The sequence below is a fragment of the Erinaceus europaeus genome, chromosome 13, assembly GCF_950295315.1.
Source record: "Erinaceus europaeus chromosome 13, mEriEur2.1, whole genome shotgun sequence".
In the NCBI taxonomy this organism is placed as follows: domain Eukaryota; kingdom Metazoa; phylum Chordata; class Mammalia; order Eulipotyphla; family Erinaceidae; genus Erinaceus; species Erinaceus europaeus.
This window is the reverse complement of record NC_080174.1, coordinates 98,472,315-98,489,099: the sequence shown is the minus strand read 5'-3', so window position 1 is coordinate 98,489,099 and position 16,785 is coordinate 98,472,315. Positions and strand designations below refer to the sequence as shown.

General features: G+C 53.8%; 2 protein-coding genes across 3 annotated transcripts in view; one reads left to right on the top strand and one right to left on the bottom strand.

The window, feature by feature from the left end:
• The window catches only part of MTOR (mechanistic target of rapamycin kinase), a 157,920-nt gene that overhangs the window by 84,743 nt on the left and 56,392 nt on the right, over window positions 1-16,785 (bottom strand). For both annotated transcript variants that reach the window (XM_060170910.1, XM_060170911.1), the window contains one exon: window positions 16,533-16,678. In XM_060170910.1, the coding sequence (XP_060026893.1) occupies window positions 16,533-16,678 (146 nt within the window). The remainder of the gene's footprint in view (window positions 1-16,532; window positions 16,679-16,785) is intronic.
• Window positions 3,281-9,981, top strand: ANGPTL7 (angiopoietin like 7). Its single transcript, XM_007536061.3, has 5 exons — window positions 3,281-4,370; window positions 6,233-6,333; window positions 7,923-8,117; window positions 8,475-8,673; window positions 9,038-9,981. Exons 1-5 carry the CDS (start codon window positions 4,001-4,003, stop codon window positions 9,205-9,207), a joined length of 1,035 nt encoding a protein of 344 aa, XP_007536123.1. The 5' UTR covers window positions 3,281-4,000; the 3' UTR covers window positions 9,208-9,981.

The window sequence follows — 16,785 nt, the reverse complement described above, 5'->3', positions numbered from 1 at the left end:
TCAATAATGCAGTGGGTGGGGAGAATACAGGTCCATGAAAAATGATGAATGAAATAGTGGGGGTTGTATTGTAAAAAAAAAAAAAAAAAAAAAAATACCAGTCCTGGGGCAAGGCGGCAGCACGCCTGGTAGAGTACAAAGACATGGGGCCACGCCCTTGGCCCCTCTCTGCGGGGTGGGGCTTCTGAGGCAGTGTAGCAGAGCCGCCTGTCTCTCTCGCCCTCTATCGCCACCCTTCTCCAAGTTTCTCTCTGTCTCTATCGACAAGAGGAAAAGAAAAGGCCTTTTCTTTCCTTGTTTCTTAAGCTCCACTTAAAAATGAGAACATCCCATATTCATCCTTCTTGTCTCACAAAGGAGAGAATTTCATCAAATTTTTTGGGATTTTTCTATGTTTATTATTGCATAGAGACAGAGAGAGAGATCAAGAGGGGAGAGGAGATAGAGAGAGAGCCAGAGAGACACCAGCAGCCCCGCTTCAACATTTGTGGGGCTTCACTCCTGCAGGTGGGGAACAGGGACTTGAACCCGGGTCCTTGTGCACTGTGCCGTGTGCTTAACCTGGTGTTCCACCACCTGGCGTCCCCAATTTTTTTTGACAGCCGAGTAGTATTCCTTTGCGTATATGTGCCACAACTTTCTTAGCCAGCCGCCTGTCTCTGGGCATCTGGGTTGCTTGCACAACTGTGCTATCTGGTGGGAATTCAAGTTGGTTCAGCCCATGTGAAAAGCAAGTCTGGAGAGTGTGGGATTTAAGAAGCGAAGCAATGGGAATGGTAGGGTGAACACGGCTAAACCTCTGGTCTGTGCCACAGTGTCTGAGGAGGAAGGGGCAGGGCCAGGAGTCTGAGGGACACTGTGCCCTACCTAGGGCGGAGGGAGGTGGCACTCTGGCGGTACATATTCAAGGGGTATGGTATGTATACCTCAAACAGTAAATTAAAAAAAAAAAAAAAGGAACAACCAAAAGCCCAAAGAGAAGAAACAAGTGCTGGAGAGGATGCGGAAAAAGGGGTTCTGAGAGCTGGCACAATAGCTCTCTTGGATGGCGTGCACCACCGGCCCGCGCAGACCCAGCTTCAACCCGGCCTCAGGGCTGCTTCAGTGCTGCGGCCACTTCTGTCTCTTTCCCTGCTTCCCGTCTAAGTCCTCCTGGAGTGGTAAGGCACTGGTGATGACAGAAAGAAAAAAAAAAAGGAGTTTTGGTACACTGCTGGCAGGAATACTAACTGGTATAGGCCTGAGAAAAATGGCAAAGAGGCCTTAAAAACTGCCCTGCCCCTGCAACAGCCGTGCCAGGCACTGATTCAAAGCACGTGTGCACTGCCTGTGCAGAGCCTCACCATCTACAGCAGCCACGGCACAGAACCAGCCTGAGTGCCCAGCAAAAGAGATCAGGTAAGGAAGTCACGGGGCACGGGGCTGGGTGGTGACACACCAGTAAAAGCACACGCAGCGCACTGAGCAGGGACCCGGGTTCAAGCTCCTGGTCCCCAACCGCAGGAGAGAAGTTTCATGAGCACTGAAATGGTACAGATCTCCCTCTCTCTCTCTCTCTGTCTCTCCTCCCCCCATACCCCCCCCCCGTCTCTACATCCCCTCCCCTCCCCTCTCAATTTTTGTCTCAGGACAAAATAATCACTTTTTTCAAAATTTTTTTTTGTATTTATTTTCCCTTTTGTTGCCCTTGTTATTTTTTATTGTTGTTGTAGTTATAAATGTCGTTACTGATGTTGCCGTTGTTGGATAGGACAGAGAGAAATGGAGAGAGATGGGAAAGACAGGGGGAGAGAAAGACAGACACCTGCAGACCTGCTTCACCGCCTGTGAAGCGACTCCCCTGCAGGTGGGGAGCCGGGGGCTCAAACCAGGATCCTTATACAGGTCCTTGGGCTTCGCGCCACCTGCACTTAACCCGCTGAGCCACCGCCTGACTCCCCTAAAAAAATCACTTTATATCAACATTCACCATCAGCAAAACGGCAGACAGGAAACACTGTAACTGCGTCACCCACTTGACCTTTTCCCCCAGTTAACCCCATCTGTATGGTCACGCTGTTCACTGATGGGCAGAGCACGACTTAGAGCCCCAGAGAAAGGGGGAAAGTACTCTTTTAACTCCTTTAGTCCTCCACATTCTCTACTGGCTTAGCTGTACTTAAAACAAAACCTTGCTTTTCCCCTTTTTTGTGAAGTTCAGAATCTAGGACATCTTAGGGGTGTGGATGTTTTGGAAAACAGCTACTCTTCTGGAATGGCAAATGTTCTTAGCTATTTTCCTCAAAATTTGGGGGGATTTTACTGACACTTGGACAGTATAGGTGACCCAGGAAAAACATTCAAATAAGAAAATCTTTTTTTGTTCTCCAACTCATGCCCTGCGTTAGAAATGTTTCCAGAAAATACATGTCAGAGAGTTGGCATTCCTGATAAAAACTAAGTCCACCTGGTTCCAAAGGTACAAACCCTAACTACCTTTCCTAGAAAGGATTGTGACAGGAGCCCCTAGACGGATGACTGATTCATCTTCCGCCCAGAAGTGAGGATCTGCTCACAATCTTCTCCTTGGGTGGGAGAAGCTAACGGGAAGGGCCAACGAAAGCTGGCTCAGAATCTGTACAGCCCCCAGTCCCAAAATGCTCAATACGCAGGAGCTAGGGAACCGTAGGGCCACGTGTCACATGGTGTTTCTGCAGTGCACGGCTTAAGCTCCACGTTGTCTGACAGCCAGCAGATCACCGTCACGGTCCCCATGGAGTTTAGTGGCCTGCCAGGTGCTGACTGACAGTCAGGCCAGCTCTGTGCTAGTGAAGTGACTCCACGTGCTGAGACTCTGCTGCCCATCTCAACCAGACATCTGCAGAAAGACAGCAAGGGCCAGGCGGCAGTGCCAACTCTAATCTTTTGAGTAGAAAGGTAAGTTCCTTTAGGGTAGTAGCTATTTTTTAAATTTTTTAATAGAGATAGAGAGAAATAGAGAGGGGAGAGGGAGAGGGAGAGGGAAAGGGAGACCTGGAGCACTGCTTCACTCCTCGTGAGGACCAGAAGCCAGAGCCTGCGTCCCTCCCTGCTCACGGTGACGTGAGTCTCCTACTAGGTGCGCCACCCAGCTGCTGCCTCACTAAGGGCTGGCCGATTGGGAGCTGCTCTGCCCTGACCCAGCTGTCTAGTCCTGTTTCCAACTCTGACACCATCTCCCCGGATGACACCCTTAGCCCACCTGCATGTCAGCTGTCGGGCTCAGGCAAAAAAATCAGTAAAGTCACGGGCCCCTTGGAATAGACCTAAAATGGACTTCCTAGCTTCTTCCAACAAGACCTCCAATCTCATCTGCTCTATTCTTACATTCAACAGGATGCCAAGATATACCAGGATCCTTATGCAAACTGTATGGAGCACACTAGCAGGTCTTCCTGGGAGAGTGGAGTCTTACTGCTGACTCTCTGTGCCTACCTCCCACTCACCCTGTGGTTATATAACCTTTAGAATGGAATGTGGGAACTTCTAACTGTCCTGCTTACTGACTGAGCCCAGCCAGTGGCTGGCAGGGGCCTAATCCTAATAGGCAAAACTGGCTGGGAGGCACACACACTCACATTCACATTCACAGCCCTCTTGCCTCGGCCCAAAGGCTGTGCAGCAAAGGAAGAAGTCCTGCCTCTGTCCCCCTCCTTTCTTTCCTCCTCTGGCCTAAGTTCCAGCTGACCTCACCCCACAGGCACCTGGCCCTCGCAGATGAGCTGGGAGGGCCCAGAGCGCCATGCCCAGCCTTGGGGGCGGAGGGGCAGGCAGCAAAGCGTATTTAAGACGCGGTGCTTGCAGGCACTCAGGCTTGGGGAGGAAAGCTACAGGGTTTCCTGTCTGCCCAAGCGGAGAGGCTGAGCAAGCCAGGAAGGCAAGCCGGGGTGAGCCTGTAAAGAGCCACGCGGTGAAGGTGCAACCCAGGCCGGGTAGATCCAGAACCCCCCCCCAAAAAAGCTTCCCCCACCACGTCTAAAAGATGCCGAGCACGGCTCTCTCAGCCACCACCTGCCTCTGCCTTTTCATCGTGGTCTTTGTCAGCCACCCGGCCTGGCCCCAGAAGCCCCCGAAGCGTCAGGGCCCCGCACAGCTCAAGGGGGCCAAGTGCTGCGAGGCGGTGAGGGAGCTCCAGGCCCAGGTCGCCAACCTGAGTGCTGCGCTGAGTGAGCTGGGCAGGAAGCAGGAGAAGGACTGGGTGAGCGTGGTCATGCAGGTCATGGAGCTGGAGAGCGGCGCCAAGCGCGTGGAGTCTCGGCTCACAGACGCCGAGAGCAAGTACTCGGAGCTCAACAGCCAGATCGACATCATGCAGCTCCAGGCGGCGCAGACGGTCACGCAGACCTCGGCAGGTAAGGAGCGTGGGGCCGCCTGCCCGCCCGCCCACCCGCGAGCAGCGCGTGGCCCATCTGTAGCTCTCGGAATGCTTCTGGGGGGCTCTGGCTTTCTGGCGAGGTGCCACTGCTCTGCTCTCTCTATAAAGGCTTGAGCTCTCTCTGGACTTCTAATGTTCTGTCAACCCCCACAATGTCTCAGCAAAGGGAAAGTGTGGACGTCTATACTGGAGCGCAGAGATGATGTGATTTACCCCAGACCGCGCAGCGAGCTTTAGAAATGGGGTTGGGGTCTTGCTGACTGGCCAAGTGCAGGGCTAAAAATTATAGCGTGCCCCAAATAAGGCCTATCTAGTAGTCTCTTTTGCAAAATAACTGAGTTCTGAGTTAGCTCACCTCAGACGGGCCAAGTGAATTTATTATGTAGAGAGAATTCTGGTTTTTGGAAGCTATAACAAGTCATGATTTTTACAGAACATATTCTGTAGATAACGTCATTTCATGCCGGTACTAAAACTTTTTGATCAAATTATAGACAGTGTCGAGAAGAAGGAACAGAGGAAATTACTGATCCCTGTCAGTTGAAACAAGCAAAAAGTCTCAGCATGCGACTCAGCCTGGCAATGCGGTTAGACAGATCTAGATGAGCAACATGTATAATGCACGCATGTCCTTTCTAACCCCTAGTTTGGAACCAGCAGTCTCAGGCTGTTTTCCAGGTAAGCGGGTCCTGAGCTGACCTGTGAGACAAAATCAGACATGTGGAAGACCAGATCAGACAGAGGAGCTGGCCGCTGCAGACTGGGCGCATCCTGTCTCCAGGCAGGGAGTGTTGGAAGGTCAAACACAGCTCCTTCGGGGTCTCTGGCTCTGCCCCGCGCAGTGCCACCTTTGCACTCTATGCAGGGAGCTCCGGGGACAGCAGCACCCTGGTACTTCCACTCACAGTTGTAATGACCGAGTCTAACGGCCGGCAGAGGCCAGCAGCTAGTGTGCTCTGGCCGGGCCACTTCCACATGAGGTGGAGGTGCTGCCGTCTGCCCCCCGTGTGCTCATCTCAACAGCCCAGAACAGCGACTACCAAGAACAGAATCCAGGACCAGTGGGCAGGCCTGCCTTTCGGCTTTCTGAATCCTGACAGGAAGGCTGTCCTCCCACGGTGTCCCTAAGTATTCAGAACAGGGAACAGAGTCTAGCACAAAGCAGTTTCCTTCAGAGCACTCGGGGAAGCATTTCTATCCAGCCCAGAGCGCAGGTCAGCCTAGTACTCTAATTTCCTTCAGCAGCATGGCCAGGGGAGGCTCCCAGGCGCCCTCAGGGTCTCTGCATCTTCGCTTCAGAATGTCAGGCTTCACTTGAGAGCATTACATTGGGAGCTGGCGGGAGAGAAGATGCAAAATCTCTCTCCTCTACACTATGTTCTGATAGGAATAGCTACTGCCCCTGAAAGCAGCAGGAACAGATAGACAAGCCCAGGAAATAAGAGCAGACCCTCTGAGGACTCGCTGGCAAGGAGTGCCATCTCCCAAGTTGACTCTAGTCAACAGGAGCATCTGCCGTGAACTCCCTACCTCTGAGGCCTCTAGAATCTCTGGCCCAGACCCCAGCAGATGGCTGAAACCACCCTTTGGCCTGTTGGGGTGACATGCCATGATGCAGGGCTTGCCCACTCCTCAGCCACCACCAGTCAGCGACCCCCACCCCTCCTGAGCTCCTGAAGCCCACCTCTCCCACATGAAGACATGGCCAACTAGTGAGCACTCCCAGACTTGCTGGGAGAAGTAAGCCTCTTCCCAGACTCTCGGTCCAGAGGCAGGAGGACTCCCCACTGGCCACAGAGCCTCTAGCCCGTGTGCTCACCACAGCTGCTCTCTCGGCAGACGCCACCTACGACTGCTCCTCCCTCTACCAGAAGAACTACCGCATCTCTGGAGTGTACAAGCTTCCTTCTGACGACTTCCTGGGCAGCCCTGAGCTAGAGGTGAGGTCGTGACAGCCCACTGTTCGTCTTCCTTCCCCCCACGTACGAAGGGGCTGGGAATAACAGGGTTGGTGCCAGTCTATTGGTGCCAGTCTAAAGAAAGACAACCTCGGGAGTTGGGCGGTAGCGCTGCGGGTTAAGCGCACGTGGCACAAAGCGCAAGGACCGGCACGTGGTGCGAAGCGCAAGGACCAGCGTAAGTATCCGGGTTCGAGTACCCGGCTCCCCACCTGCAGGGGAGTCGCTTCACAGGCGGTGAAGCAGGTCTGCAGGTGTCTGTCAATAACAACAATAATAACTACAACAAAACAACAAGGGTGACAAAAGGAAATAAATAAATATTAAAAAAAAGAAAAGAAAGACAACCTCAAGACAGAAGTCAGTAGTGTGGTCCAGGAGGTGGCACAGTGGATAATGCATTAGATTCTCAACCATGAGGTCCCGAGTTCAATCCCTGGCAGCACATATACTAGATTAATGTCTGGTTCCCTCTCTCTGTGTATCTCTCCCTTTCTCATGAATAAATAAATAAATTCTGCAAAAGAAAGAAAGAAAGAAAGAAAGAAGCACTCTGGATGCGAGGCAGAGACGCAGGCTCTGCTCTGCTGCCGTGAGCCATCATACTTCAAACAGCAGAACTCCCAGCACAGACTAGAAGATTCTCTAGTCAGCACCTGGCTAGTTAAAGTCTCTGACTATGTTCATGTTCTTTGAGGGAAGAGAAAAAGAAAATGTAAAAATTTATCGAAAGTGCCTGAATTAAAAAAAAAGTATTGTCTATATTTATAGGCTAGTCAGAAGTTGAGAGGAAGTGGGTATAGACAGATAGATAGATAGAGACAGAGAGACACAAAGAGACTCTCATGCCTGAGGCTTCAAAGTCCCAGGTTCAATCCCCTTCACCACCATAAGCCAGAGCTGAGCAGCGCTGTGGTAAAGAGGGAGAGAGAGAGAGGTAGAGGTAGAGGCAGAGAGAGAGGGAGAGAGAGAGGGAGAAGGGGAGAGGGAGAGAGAGACAGAGGGGGAGAGAGGGGAGAGAGAGGGGGAGAGAGGGGAGAGAGAGGGGGAGAGAGGGGGAGAGAGAGGGAGAGAGAGAGGGAGAGAGAGAAAGAGAGGGAGAAAGAGAGAGGGAGAGAGGGAGAGGGGGGAGAGAGAGGGAGGGAGAGGGGGAGAGAGAGGGAGAGAGAGAGGGAGAGAGAGGGGGAGAGAGAGGGAGGGAGAGGGGGAGAGAGAGAGGGAGAGAGGGAGAGAGGGGGAGAGAGAGGGAGGGAGAGGGGGAGAGAGAGGGAGGGAGAGGGGGAGAGAGGGAGAGAAAGAGAGGGAGAGAGAGAGAGGGAGAGGGGGAGGGGAGTGCCTGCAGCCCTGCTCCACCGCCTGCGAAGCTCCCTGCAGGTCCTCGCACACTGTAACACACAAACACACAAACACACGTGCTGCAGCAGGCGCCCACCAGCCGGCCCGACGTTTCCGCCAACTGGCTGCGCACTCCCCCCAGCCCACACGCAGTGCTGTGGTGGCCCTGTGGGCGGGGGTGAGGCGAGGGGAGAGCCCCCCAGGCCCCACGACCGCCCGTCGGCCCGTCTGTCCAGGTGTTCTGCGACATGGAGACCTCAGGGGGCGGCTGGACCGTCATTCAGAGGCGGAAGAGCGGCCTGGTCTCCTTCTACCGCGACTGGAGGCAGTACAAGCAGGGCTTCGGCAGCACCCGCGGGGACTTCTGGCTGGGCAACGACAATATCCACCGGCTCTCCCGGCGGCCGACCAGGCTGCGCGTGGAGATGGAGGTGAGCGCGGGCGGACCGGCGGACAGGGGAGCCTCACCGCAGAGCTGCCTGTGGCCGTGTCCTGCAGCCGGCAGTGAGCGGAGGGAGGGAGCAGTAGAGACTGGCCTAGGGGTGCAGGGAGAGGCCGTGGCCTGGGGGTGGCCGTACTCCTCCTCCTCCTCCTCCTCCTCCTCCTCCTCCCTGCGGACCCACTGGCAGCAGTGAGTCACTGTGGCGGCGGGGGCTGGGCGGGCGACCCCTTCCAGAAGGGCTTCTAAAGGCAGCCTAGCAAGGCCACCTGGTCACTTGGGCAAGCGGCCTGGGCTCGGGCCTCGCCCCCTGACTGAGGAGGGTCTGAGGCCCCCTCTCCTCTGACAGGACTGGCAGGGGGACCGACGCTATGCCGAGTACAGCCACTTTGTTCTGGGCAACGAGATCAACAGCTACCGCCTCTCCCTGGGGAACTACAGTGGGGACGTGGGGAACGACGCCCTCGGCTACCACAACAACACGGCCTTCAGCACCAAGGACAAAGACAACGACAACTGCTTGGATAAATGTGCACAGCTCCGAAAAGGTGACGTCGGGGCGGGAGGGCTTCAGGTGGAGACCCACCTCCCGCTTGGGGGGACAGTGGCAGGTGACCTCACACTCAGTCGGTTACCTTCCCTTACCCACTGGATGGAGACAGCAAGAAACGGAGAGGGAGGGGGAGCTAGAGCGGGAGAGAGACGGAGAGACACCCACAGCCCTGCCTCACCGCTTGCCAAGCTTGCCCCCGGCGACCAGGAGGTGGGCCCGGGTCCCTGCGCACTGCGGTGGGCGCTCAGCCGCGACCGCACGCTGCCACGCTGCCCGTGGTCCTGCTGCTGCGGGCTCCCGCCCCTCAGCGCTGCCCCCTGGTGGGGGCATCTCGGCTCATCGTGTGTTTCCTGCGCCAGGCGGGTACTGGTACAACTGCTGCACGGACTCCAACCTCAACGGCGTCTACTACCGCCTGGGCGAGCACAGCAAGCACCTGGACGGCATCACCTGGTACGGCTGGCACGGGTCTAGCTACTCACTCAAACGCGTGGAGATGAAAATCCGCCCGGAAGATTTCCAGCCCTAAGCGGAGGCTGCTGGGGAGCAGGGCGGGAGCAATCGAGCGGGCAGGGGGAGCCTCTGAGCAGCAGAGTGAGGCTGTAGGTGTCAGGGCACTGGGGGTGAGGACGGAGCACTCAAACACATGCTCCCGAGGCCAGCAGGGCACCTCTTCCGCGTTCGTTTTTCTATGGAAGGAAAAGCCCATGAGCTCAGCGACGTGTCTGCTCTGAGGCACGGTTCCGTGAAAGCAGAAAGCCTGTCTCTTTGCAGCCCTGCGTTTCAGAGGAGGAGGGCGGTAACACACGACTTTCTCTTTATAGAATTTATAGTCTGTATTTTAGCCTAGACACACACACACACACACACACGAGATTTTTTTTCTTCTTCTAAAGACGAAAAGCAGCGTTTCTGCTGGAGTGAGCTGGTGCAGGCCAGACTTGTCAGGTCACTCCAGGCCCCGGCCCTGCACCCAGCCCGTGCTCCGAGCTCTGCCTCTGCCTGACCCATCGGCATTGCCAGGGGAGCTCCACCTGGAGACAAGAGCCCTGTGGACACTTCACACAAGTGCCGTAAATACTCCTGCTCAACACACCTCTATTTTACTTGCTTTGTAAAATAAAGGGCTCGGAAGCCTTCTGGTCTTGTCTATGAAAACAGTACTGAGAAATGAAGGTAGACAGTCCTGCCTGCGCTTATGATTTATGCTGGCTGTAAACATCTCTGCTTGTAAAAGGAAAAGGCTGTAGGTGGTTACAAGTGGCCCAAGTTTTGTCTTCTATAATAAACTTGTAAAAACCTGCTCGTCTTGTAAAATAGTTCTTACCACACCCACTCAGAGCATGGTGAAAAGTTTACACAGACGCCCCAGAAGGTGAACACAGACAAAGAAAGAGATTCCGACTTTGTTGTGGTTTCCAGGGAAATAAAAAAGAGCAAAAGCAAAGGGTGACAGCAGCCACCAGTCAGAGGCCAGAGCCCGGGGCCTCACCTGCGTCCGCAGTGGTTGGTGCTTCTCCTGGCTGCTGGCATGCTTCCTTCCTACTTGAGCAATCTGACTCCTACGAAGGGGCATGGCTGACCTGTAGGAGGCCATTGCACGTGTCGAAAGAATACTTTCCTTGAACTAAGCAGTGCACAGCACACCATCCTTACTCCTAACTGGCGACTGTCCAGTCCTTTGACCTCTGGAGCCCTGTGTTGCCTTATAAATAAGAATCTTGGGATTTTCCAGTGAAATAAAGCAGGTGGAGCAGTTTATTGGAGTAGGCTTCCTTCCCGTGAGACCTCGAGGCAGAAACTCCTAAACAGAGGAGAGTCTGCAACATTTGGCAGCCACCATGGCACTGCCAGGGAAGAGGGTAAAAAGAACAGGAAGCATGTGTGTGTGTGTGTGTGTGTACATGGCGCAAAGCGCAAGGACCAGCGTTAAGGATCCTGGTTCAATCCCCCAGCTCCCCACCTGCAGGGGAGTCGCTTCACAGTGAAGTAGGTCTGTAGGTGTCTGTCTTTCTCTCCTCCTGTCTTCCCCTCCTCTTTTCATTTCTCTCTGTCCTGTGCAACAACAACGACATCAATAGCAACAACAATAATAACCACAACAAGGACAGCAAGGGGGGGAGTGGCCTCCAGGTACAGTGGATCCATGGTGCAGGCACCGAGCCCCGGCAATAACCCTGGAGGCAAAAAGGAAAGAAAAAGCAGGAGGAGCCCGAGTTTCTGATGGCAGAAGCCAGCAATCATTTCCTCTCACCTGCGCCCACAAAGAACTGAAGGGAGGGAGGTTGGACAACACAAAGTAAAGTAAACAAGCGGGAGTACTTCCAACCACAAAGGCGAGAGAGTAGCAAACCGTGACTCCTCATGGGGGGCGGAGAGGCACAAAGGACCCTCACGGCTCAACAGCGAAATGGGGACGGGTGACCGGGCCATGAGTCCGAGCAGACACAGGGTGGGCCGGCAGGACTCATTTAAAAGGTGCTCGACTCTGCCAGCTGTGAGGGAAACTCCAGCCATAGCCACAGCGAGAGCAACTCCCTCGTCAGAACAGCTTCTGACAAAGACGGGAGATGACGTGTTGCTGAGGGGGTGGAGAGAGAACCCTGAGCACTGTAGAGACGATATGGGACGAGGGGGAGGTTCCTCCAACGCTCTCAAGCGAAGGGGCTGGGAGACAGTTCATCTGGTAGGGCGCAGGCCTTACCATGTGCAGGACCCTGACTTCCAGTTACAGCACCAGAGGGAGCAGCACAGGCCACTGGCTGGGCACTCCAGGGGTAGTCTGGTGCAGCTGTGGGGTCTCTTGTTTCTCTCTGTCTCTCTCCTGCTCACAGAAAAAACAGGAGGCGATCAGGCTGGGGAGGCTATTCAGTGAAGGCACGCATGCGTGGGCCCTGAGTTTGTCTCCTGCTGCCACATTAAGTGAAATATTTTTAATTTAATAAAGTGAAAAGAGAAGCACCGTATACTCAGTAGTCGCACTCTCCGGCATATATCTGAAAGCAAATGGAAACACTAGCTTGGGAGTGTGCATGTCTGGTTTGCGTTGCTTCCAGCCCGCTCCACAGTGGCCGAGGCGTGGGGGACAGACTTCCTCAGCTGAGTGCCCACTCTCCACACACACAGATCGGCCAGAGGACGACTTGGTTCTGGCTACGGTGATGCTGGAGGAGGAACCTGGGGCCTCTGGAAGACTGCGGCACCCTATGCCCCAACACACTGCACCACTCGGGAACGAGGCCCCCAGCGGCCAGATGCGTGAAGAAATGCCAGAGAGCCTGCTCTCTGCTACGGTCGCACGGCAACAACAGGCTCTGTCGACCTGACGAAGCTGAGCCCCTCACCAGAACCCAGGCGTGCCAGCACTCTGACCCCGTCGCCAGTAGCCACATCGTGAGGGTGAGGTGGGAGGGGTGGCTGTCAGACTCCCAGTCGAGGCAGCAGGCCACGGTCTTGCCCTACCGTTATGGGTCACGCAGGTCTAAGGCAGGCATGCCTGTGTGTTGTGTCCAGGCGTTTCCGAATAGCTGAATACCCTCTAAATTGTTTGCTCTTCCAAGAAGCAATTAGACTTACTGATATACATAAACTTGGAAGAGATGAGAGGAGTTTAAAATGTCTCAACGTTAGCACTGATTTGATGATGACTCGGGGTTTAATTTATCTTGGAGCAGATAGATGGCAATAAAAATGTCAATACGTAGGAAGACACACGATGCCAGTAGCAAGAGAACAACATTGTCGCAGAGAACAGCTTTATAAACAAATAAAACCTCCCATTAGAAACAGCCACGCAAAGATGTTTTTGGGTGCGACTAATGTGATCATTAAAAAAAAAATTAAGACCTGAATGTATATTGCAATAAATTCTGAACGGGGTGGTAGAGAGAAAATAGCAGTAGAGAACGTGGAACAGAGCTAGAAGTGGGGGAGATAAAGACAGATTAAGAGATGTCTATCATTCGGTGGAGGTGAGTCAGAAACTGAGCGGTGCTCTCCCGGCCTGAGCAGAGCGGAGATGCAAGGACGCTCCACCGCCCGCTCGCCACTGGCTTGAGCCCCGGGGAGGATGACTGTCCTGAGAAGACCACGTCAGTGCTGAGGAGCAGCTGCTCTGACAGCAGCTTTGCCCACGGCAGTCTCTTAAGACTTTCTACAGTGAAAATGATAGCGGGACACAGCAGTGGCACTCAGCAAAGTCAAGTTTACAAACCCAGAAGGAAAAGATGCAAAGGGAGGGCAGGGTAGACAGCACAATGGTTCTGCGAAGAGACCCTCCTGCCTGAGGCTCCACAATCCCAGGTCTGATGCCCGCACCACCATAAGCAGATGTGAGAGCAACAAGAAGGCAGCGGAGAATCCAAGCCGCTCCCGGAAGCTGAAGCAGGCTGGGGACAAACCAGTGCTGAGTGCTGGCTTTACTGGGAACTGAGGTCTGTCTTGCTATAAAGCCGAGGTCAATTCATGGGGAATTCTGAGAACTCTCAGACTTCCAAGCATGTTTAGAACAGGGGCTGCAAGGCAGCTCGCCTGGGAGAAACCAGACCCTGCCACACACGAGGCCCTGGGCCCGAGACCCGGCACTGGAGGGGTGGTGCTCTATGCTTCTCTTTCCTCTCTCTGTTTCTGCCTCTCTCAAACAGCAATACAGGCCGGGCTGGGGAGCTACCACAGGGCTGCACTCGCACGAGGCCCATGGTTCCCTCTGTGGCAGTCTTGCAAGTACAAACCCGCACAGAAATCAGTGCTGCTACGACTGTCTCAAATGGGGGGCTCGGAGAGGAATTAGGCAGATAAGGTTTAGCAGAAGTATAGAATGATCTATCTGGGGGTGAAGTTTCTGTTTGTTTATCATATTGGGTTATAGGAAAAGTCATGCCACATTTTTGCATAGGACAACATAAAAAATACATCTAACGATCTGTTGTGCATTCTTTAAAAAAAATTTTTTTATTATTTATTAGAGAGAGACAGACAGAAATTGAGAAGGGAGGGGGAGATAGAAAGGGAAAGAGACAGAGAGACACCTGTAGCCCTACTTCAGCGCTCATGAAGCTTTCCCCCTGCAGACGGGGACCAGGGCTTTGAACCTGGGTCCTTACACTATAGTGTGTGCACTTAACCAGGTGCGCCACCACCTGGCCCCAATCTGTTCTGCATTCTATCTTTACTCTCAGTCACCAGGTTCCAGATGCTAGCAGGATGCCAACCAGACTTCCCTGGGAAGACAATCCCACCAATGTGTCCTGGAGCTCTGCTTCCCCAGAGCCCCACCCCACTAGGGAAAGAGACAGACAGGCTGAGAATATGGATCTACCTGTCAACACCCATGTTCAGCGGGGAAGCGATTACTGAAGCCAGACCTTCCACCTTCTGCATCCCACAATGACCCTGGATCAATACTCCCAGAGGAATAAAGAATAGGAAAGCTGTCAGGGGCAGGGGATGGGACACATAGTTCTGGTGGTTTGAATAGTGTGGAGTTGTACCCCTCTTATCCTATGGTTTTTGTCAGTGTTTCCTTTTTATAAATAAAAATTTATTTTAAAAAAGTACATTTTGGGAGTCAGGCGGTAGCGCAGCGGGTTAAGCACACGTGGCGCAAAGCACAAGGACCTGTATAAAGATCCGGGTTCGAGCCCCCGGGTCCCCACCTGCAGGGGAGTCGCTTCACAGGCGGTGAAGCAGGTCTGCAGGTGTCTGTCTTTCTCTCCCCCTCTCTGTCTTCCCCTCCTCTATCCACTTCTCTCTGTCCTATCCAACAACGACGACATAAATAACAGCAACAAAAATAACTACGACAACAATAAAAAGACAACAAGGGCAACAAAAGGGAAAATAAATAAATAAAATTAAATTTAAAAACATCTTAATTTTCTGACAGCCCCGTATTTTCTTTTCGGTTTTTACTGGGAAAGTGTTTCCCAGATTGTCTCAGGGGTGCAGTTCCCACCCCCAGGTGCCAGGCACATCACCCACCTCCAGGTACAGCGCCCCAAGCCCACTGTACCCACCCTTCCACTCACCAAATTTTCTGTGACTTCGCAAGCAGGCTAGCAGTGCCTGCACTGATGACAGGGAGGCTAAACAGATGTTTTCACATCTGCAGTCACTGGCGGGAAACAGAAGCATAACTCACAGGACGGCAGTACTGATAGTCTTTTCAAGTCCAATTTACTTGGGCAGCAGTGACTATTTCTGTCTTCTGGATCACTTTTTAAAATGTTTCAAGGGGGGTTGGGCGGTAGTGCAGCAGGTTAAGCGCACGTGGCACAAAGCGCAAGGACCGGCTCAAGGATCTCCGTTCCAGTCCCCGGCTCCCCACCTGCAGGGGAGTCGCTTCACAGGCGGTGAAGCAGGTCTGCAGGTGTCTGTCTTTCTCTCCCCCTCTCTGCCTTCCCCTCCTCTCTCCATTTCTCTCTGTCCTATCCAACAACAACACCAATGACAACAGTAACAACAGAAACTTAACCCCTGTCAACAATAACAACAAGGGCAACAAAATGGGAAAAATGGCCTCCAGGAGCAGTGGATTTGTAGTGTAGGCACTGAGGCCCAGTGATAACCCTAGAGGCAAAGAAACACGTTTCAAGGGCAACACCTTTCTGCATCTTCTCCAAAGCAGGGCTGGCAGGTGCCGTGGCTACCTGAGCGCCCTCTTGAATGAAGGCCACGCCAAGCCTGGAGCCTGCCCAGCCACGGTGGAGGGGCATCTTCGTTGGCAAATCTCCCTCCCCTAAACTGGAGCCAAATAACCACCCACGCTAGCATTTACATGAAGCCAATCAGACCTCACAGCTAATCTTCTTTGATGATCACCAGGAGTGAATAGTTCTTCAGGACCTGAAGCCGGCGTCTCAGGCGGCTTGTAATCTCACAGTAGCAGAAAATGTACTAAACGACCTATATATATTTTTTTTTACAGACCCACAAGATGTATAACCATCTTATGAGAGGAATTGCTGGGAAATTGTGCAGATGCATTCACATCTGCCATGTTTTCCCCTCAGGCTACTAGTTCCCCTGAGAGTTGGGACATTCTGGGAGTGCCTGTTCCGCCATGTTATGCCCTCAGGGCATTGTCTATATCCCCTCGATATCTGGAGAGCTTTGGTTACTCCTCCCCCCTCCCATTCTCACGAGAGTTATCATCCTATCCTGGAGTGCTATGGTTACTCCTCCCCCTTCCCATTCTCGCGAAAGCTGCTCCTATAAAAGCCCTTCTTCTTCCGCACCTTGCTCTCTTGCCAGCGCTTCACTCTGGTGTTCAGACGCAGGAAAGGTTACTGTGAGGTGGCCATTTTCGCTACCTCCACGTGGCCCAACCTGCTTCTCTAGCACCCAACTCTGAGGTGCCAGCGCAAATAAAGATTTGAGTTTCCTCTTCACTCCGGACCCCCTCTCTCTTATCTGCGGCCCGCGCACAACAACAAGGAATAAACACGACTACAGCAGCGGAAAGGGCTGCTGAATCTCAGGTTTTCATGTTCACAGAACTCCAGAGCAAAGGAAGGCTTAGGCGCTAACATCCTTAATCCACAGACACCTCTGGAAGGCCGCTGAGGCACAGAAGCCAGCACTTCCCAGCCCGGCCGAGGGCTGCTGCGGGCAGCCAGAAGTCCACCTTTCCACGGCCACTAAGGCCACACAAGTGCCTCTACGCCCATCTCACGGACACAGACAAGCAGCGGCTGGAAAACGGGATCCGGGTGCTCAGGGTCACCAGGGACGACAAGTGCGGCCACAGGCCACCGTGCTGGCCACGCGGGCCGGCGCGCTTCACGCCACTCCTCCGAGCGACAGGAGGGAGGTCATTCTGGGTGAAGGCTGCGATCAAGCAGGGCCCCATCCTACCTGATGAGAGACTCGAGGATGGCAGGGGTGGCGCCTTTCTGGAACTCCAGCTCTTTGTAGTGCAGCGCTTTGGCGTAGGCTCGGCACTTGGCAGCCCGCTCCCCCAGCAGGACGATGCCGTTGTCGTCTCTCAGCGGCAGGGGGCCCTGGAGGAGAGCAGCGGGTGGGGCGTGAACAAGAGCGGGCCGTGGGGCGCCTCTGTCCTCCCGCCGGCTGGCTCCCTGCCGAGCCCCCTCCGGACACGGCAAAGCCT

What these genes read in the sequence shown, in the direction of transcription:
- ANGPTL7 (XM_007536061.3), top strand. Translation starts at nt 4,001, where the DNA reads ATGCCGAGCACGGCTCTCTCAGCCACCACCTGCCTCTGCCTTTTCATC. An exon ending in GGTCACGCAGACCTCGGCAG is followed by an intron (nt 4,371 to 6,232) that starts GTAAGGAGCGTG and finishes CTCTCTCGGCAG; the next exon opens with ACGCCACCTACGACTGCTCC. An exon ending in TGGGCAGCCCTGAGCTAGAG is followed by an intron (nt 6,334 to 7,922) that starts GTGAGGTCGTGA and finishes CCGTCTGTCCAG; the next exon opens with GTGTTCTGCGACATGGAGAC.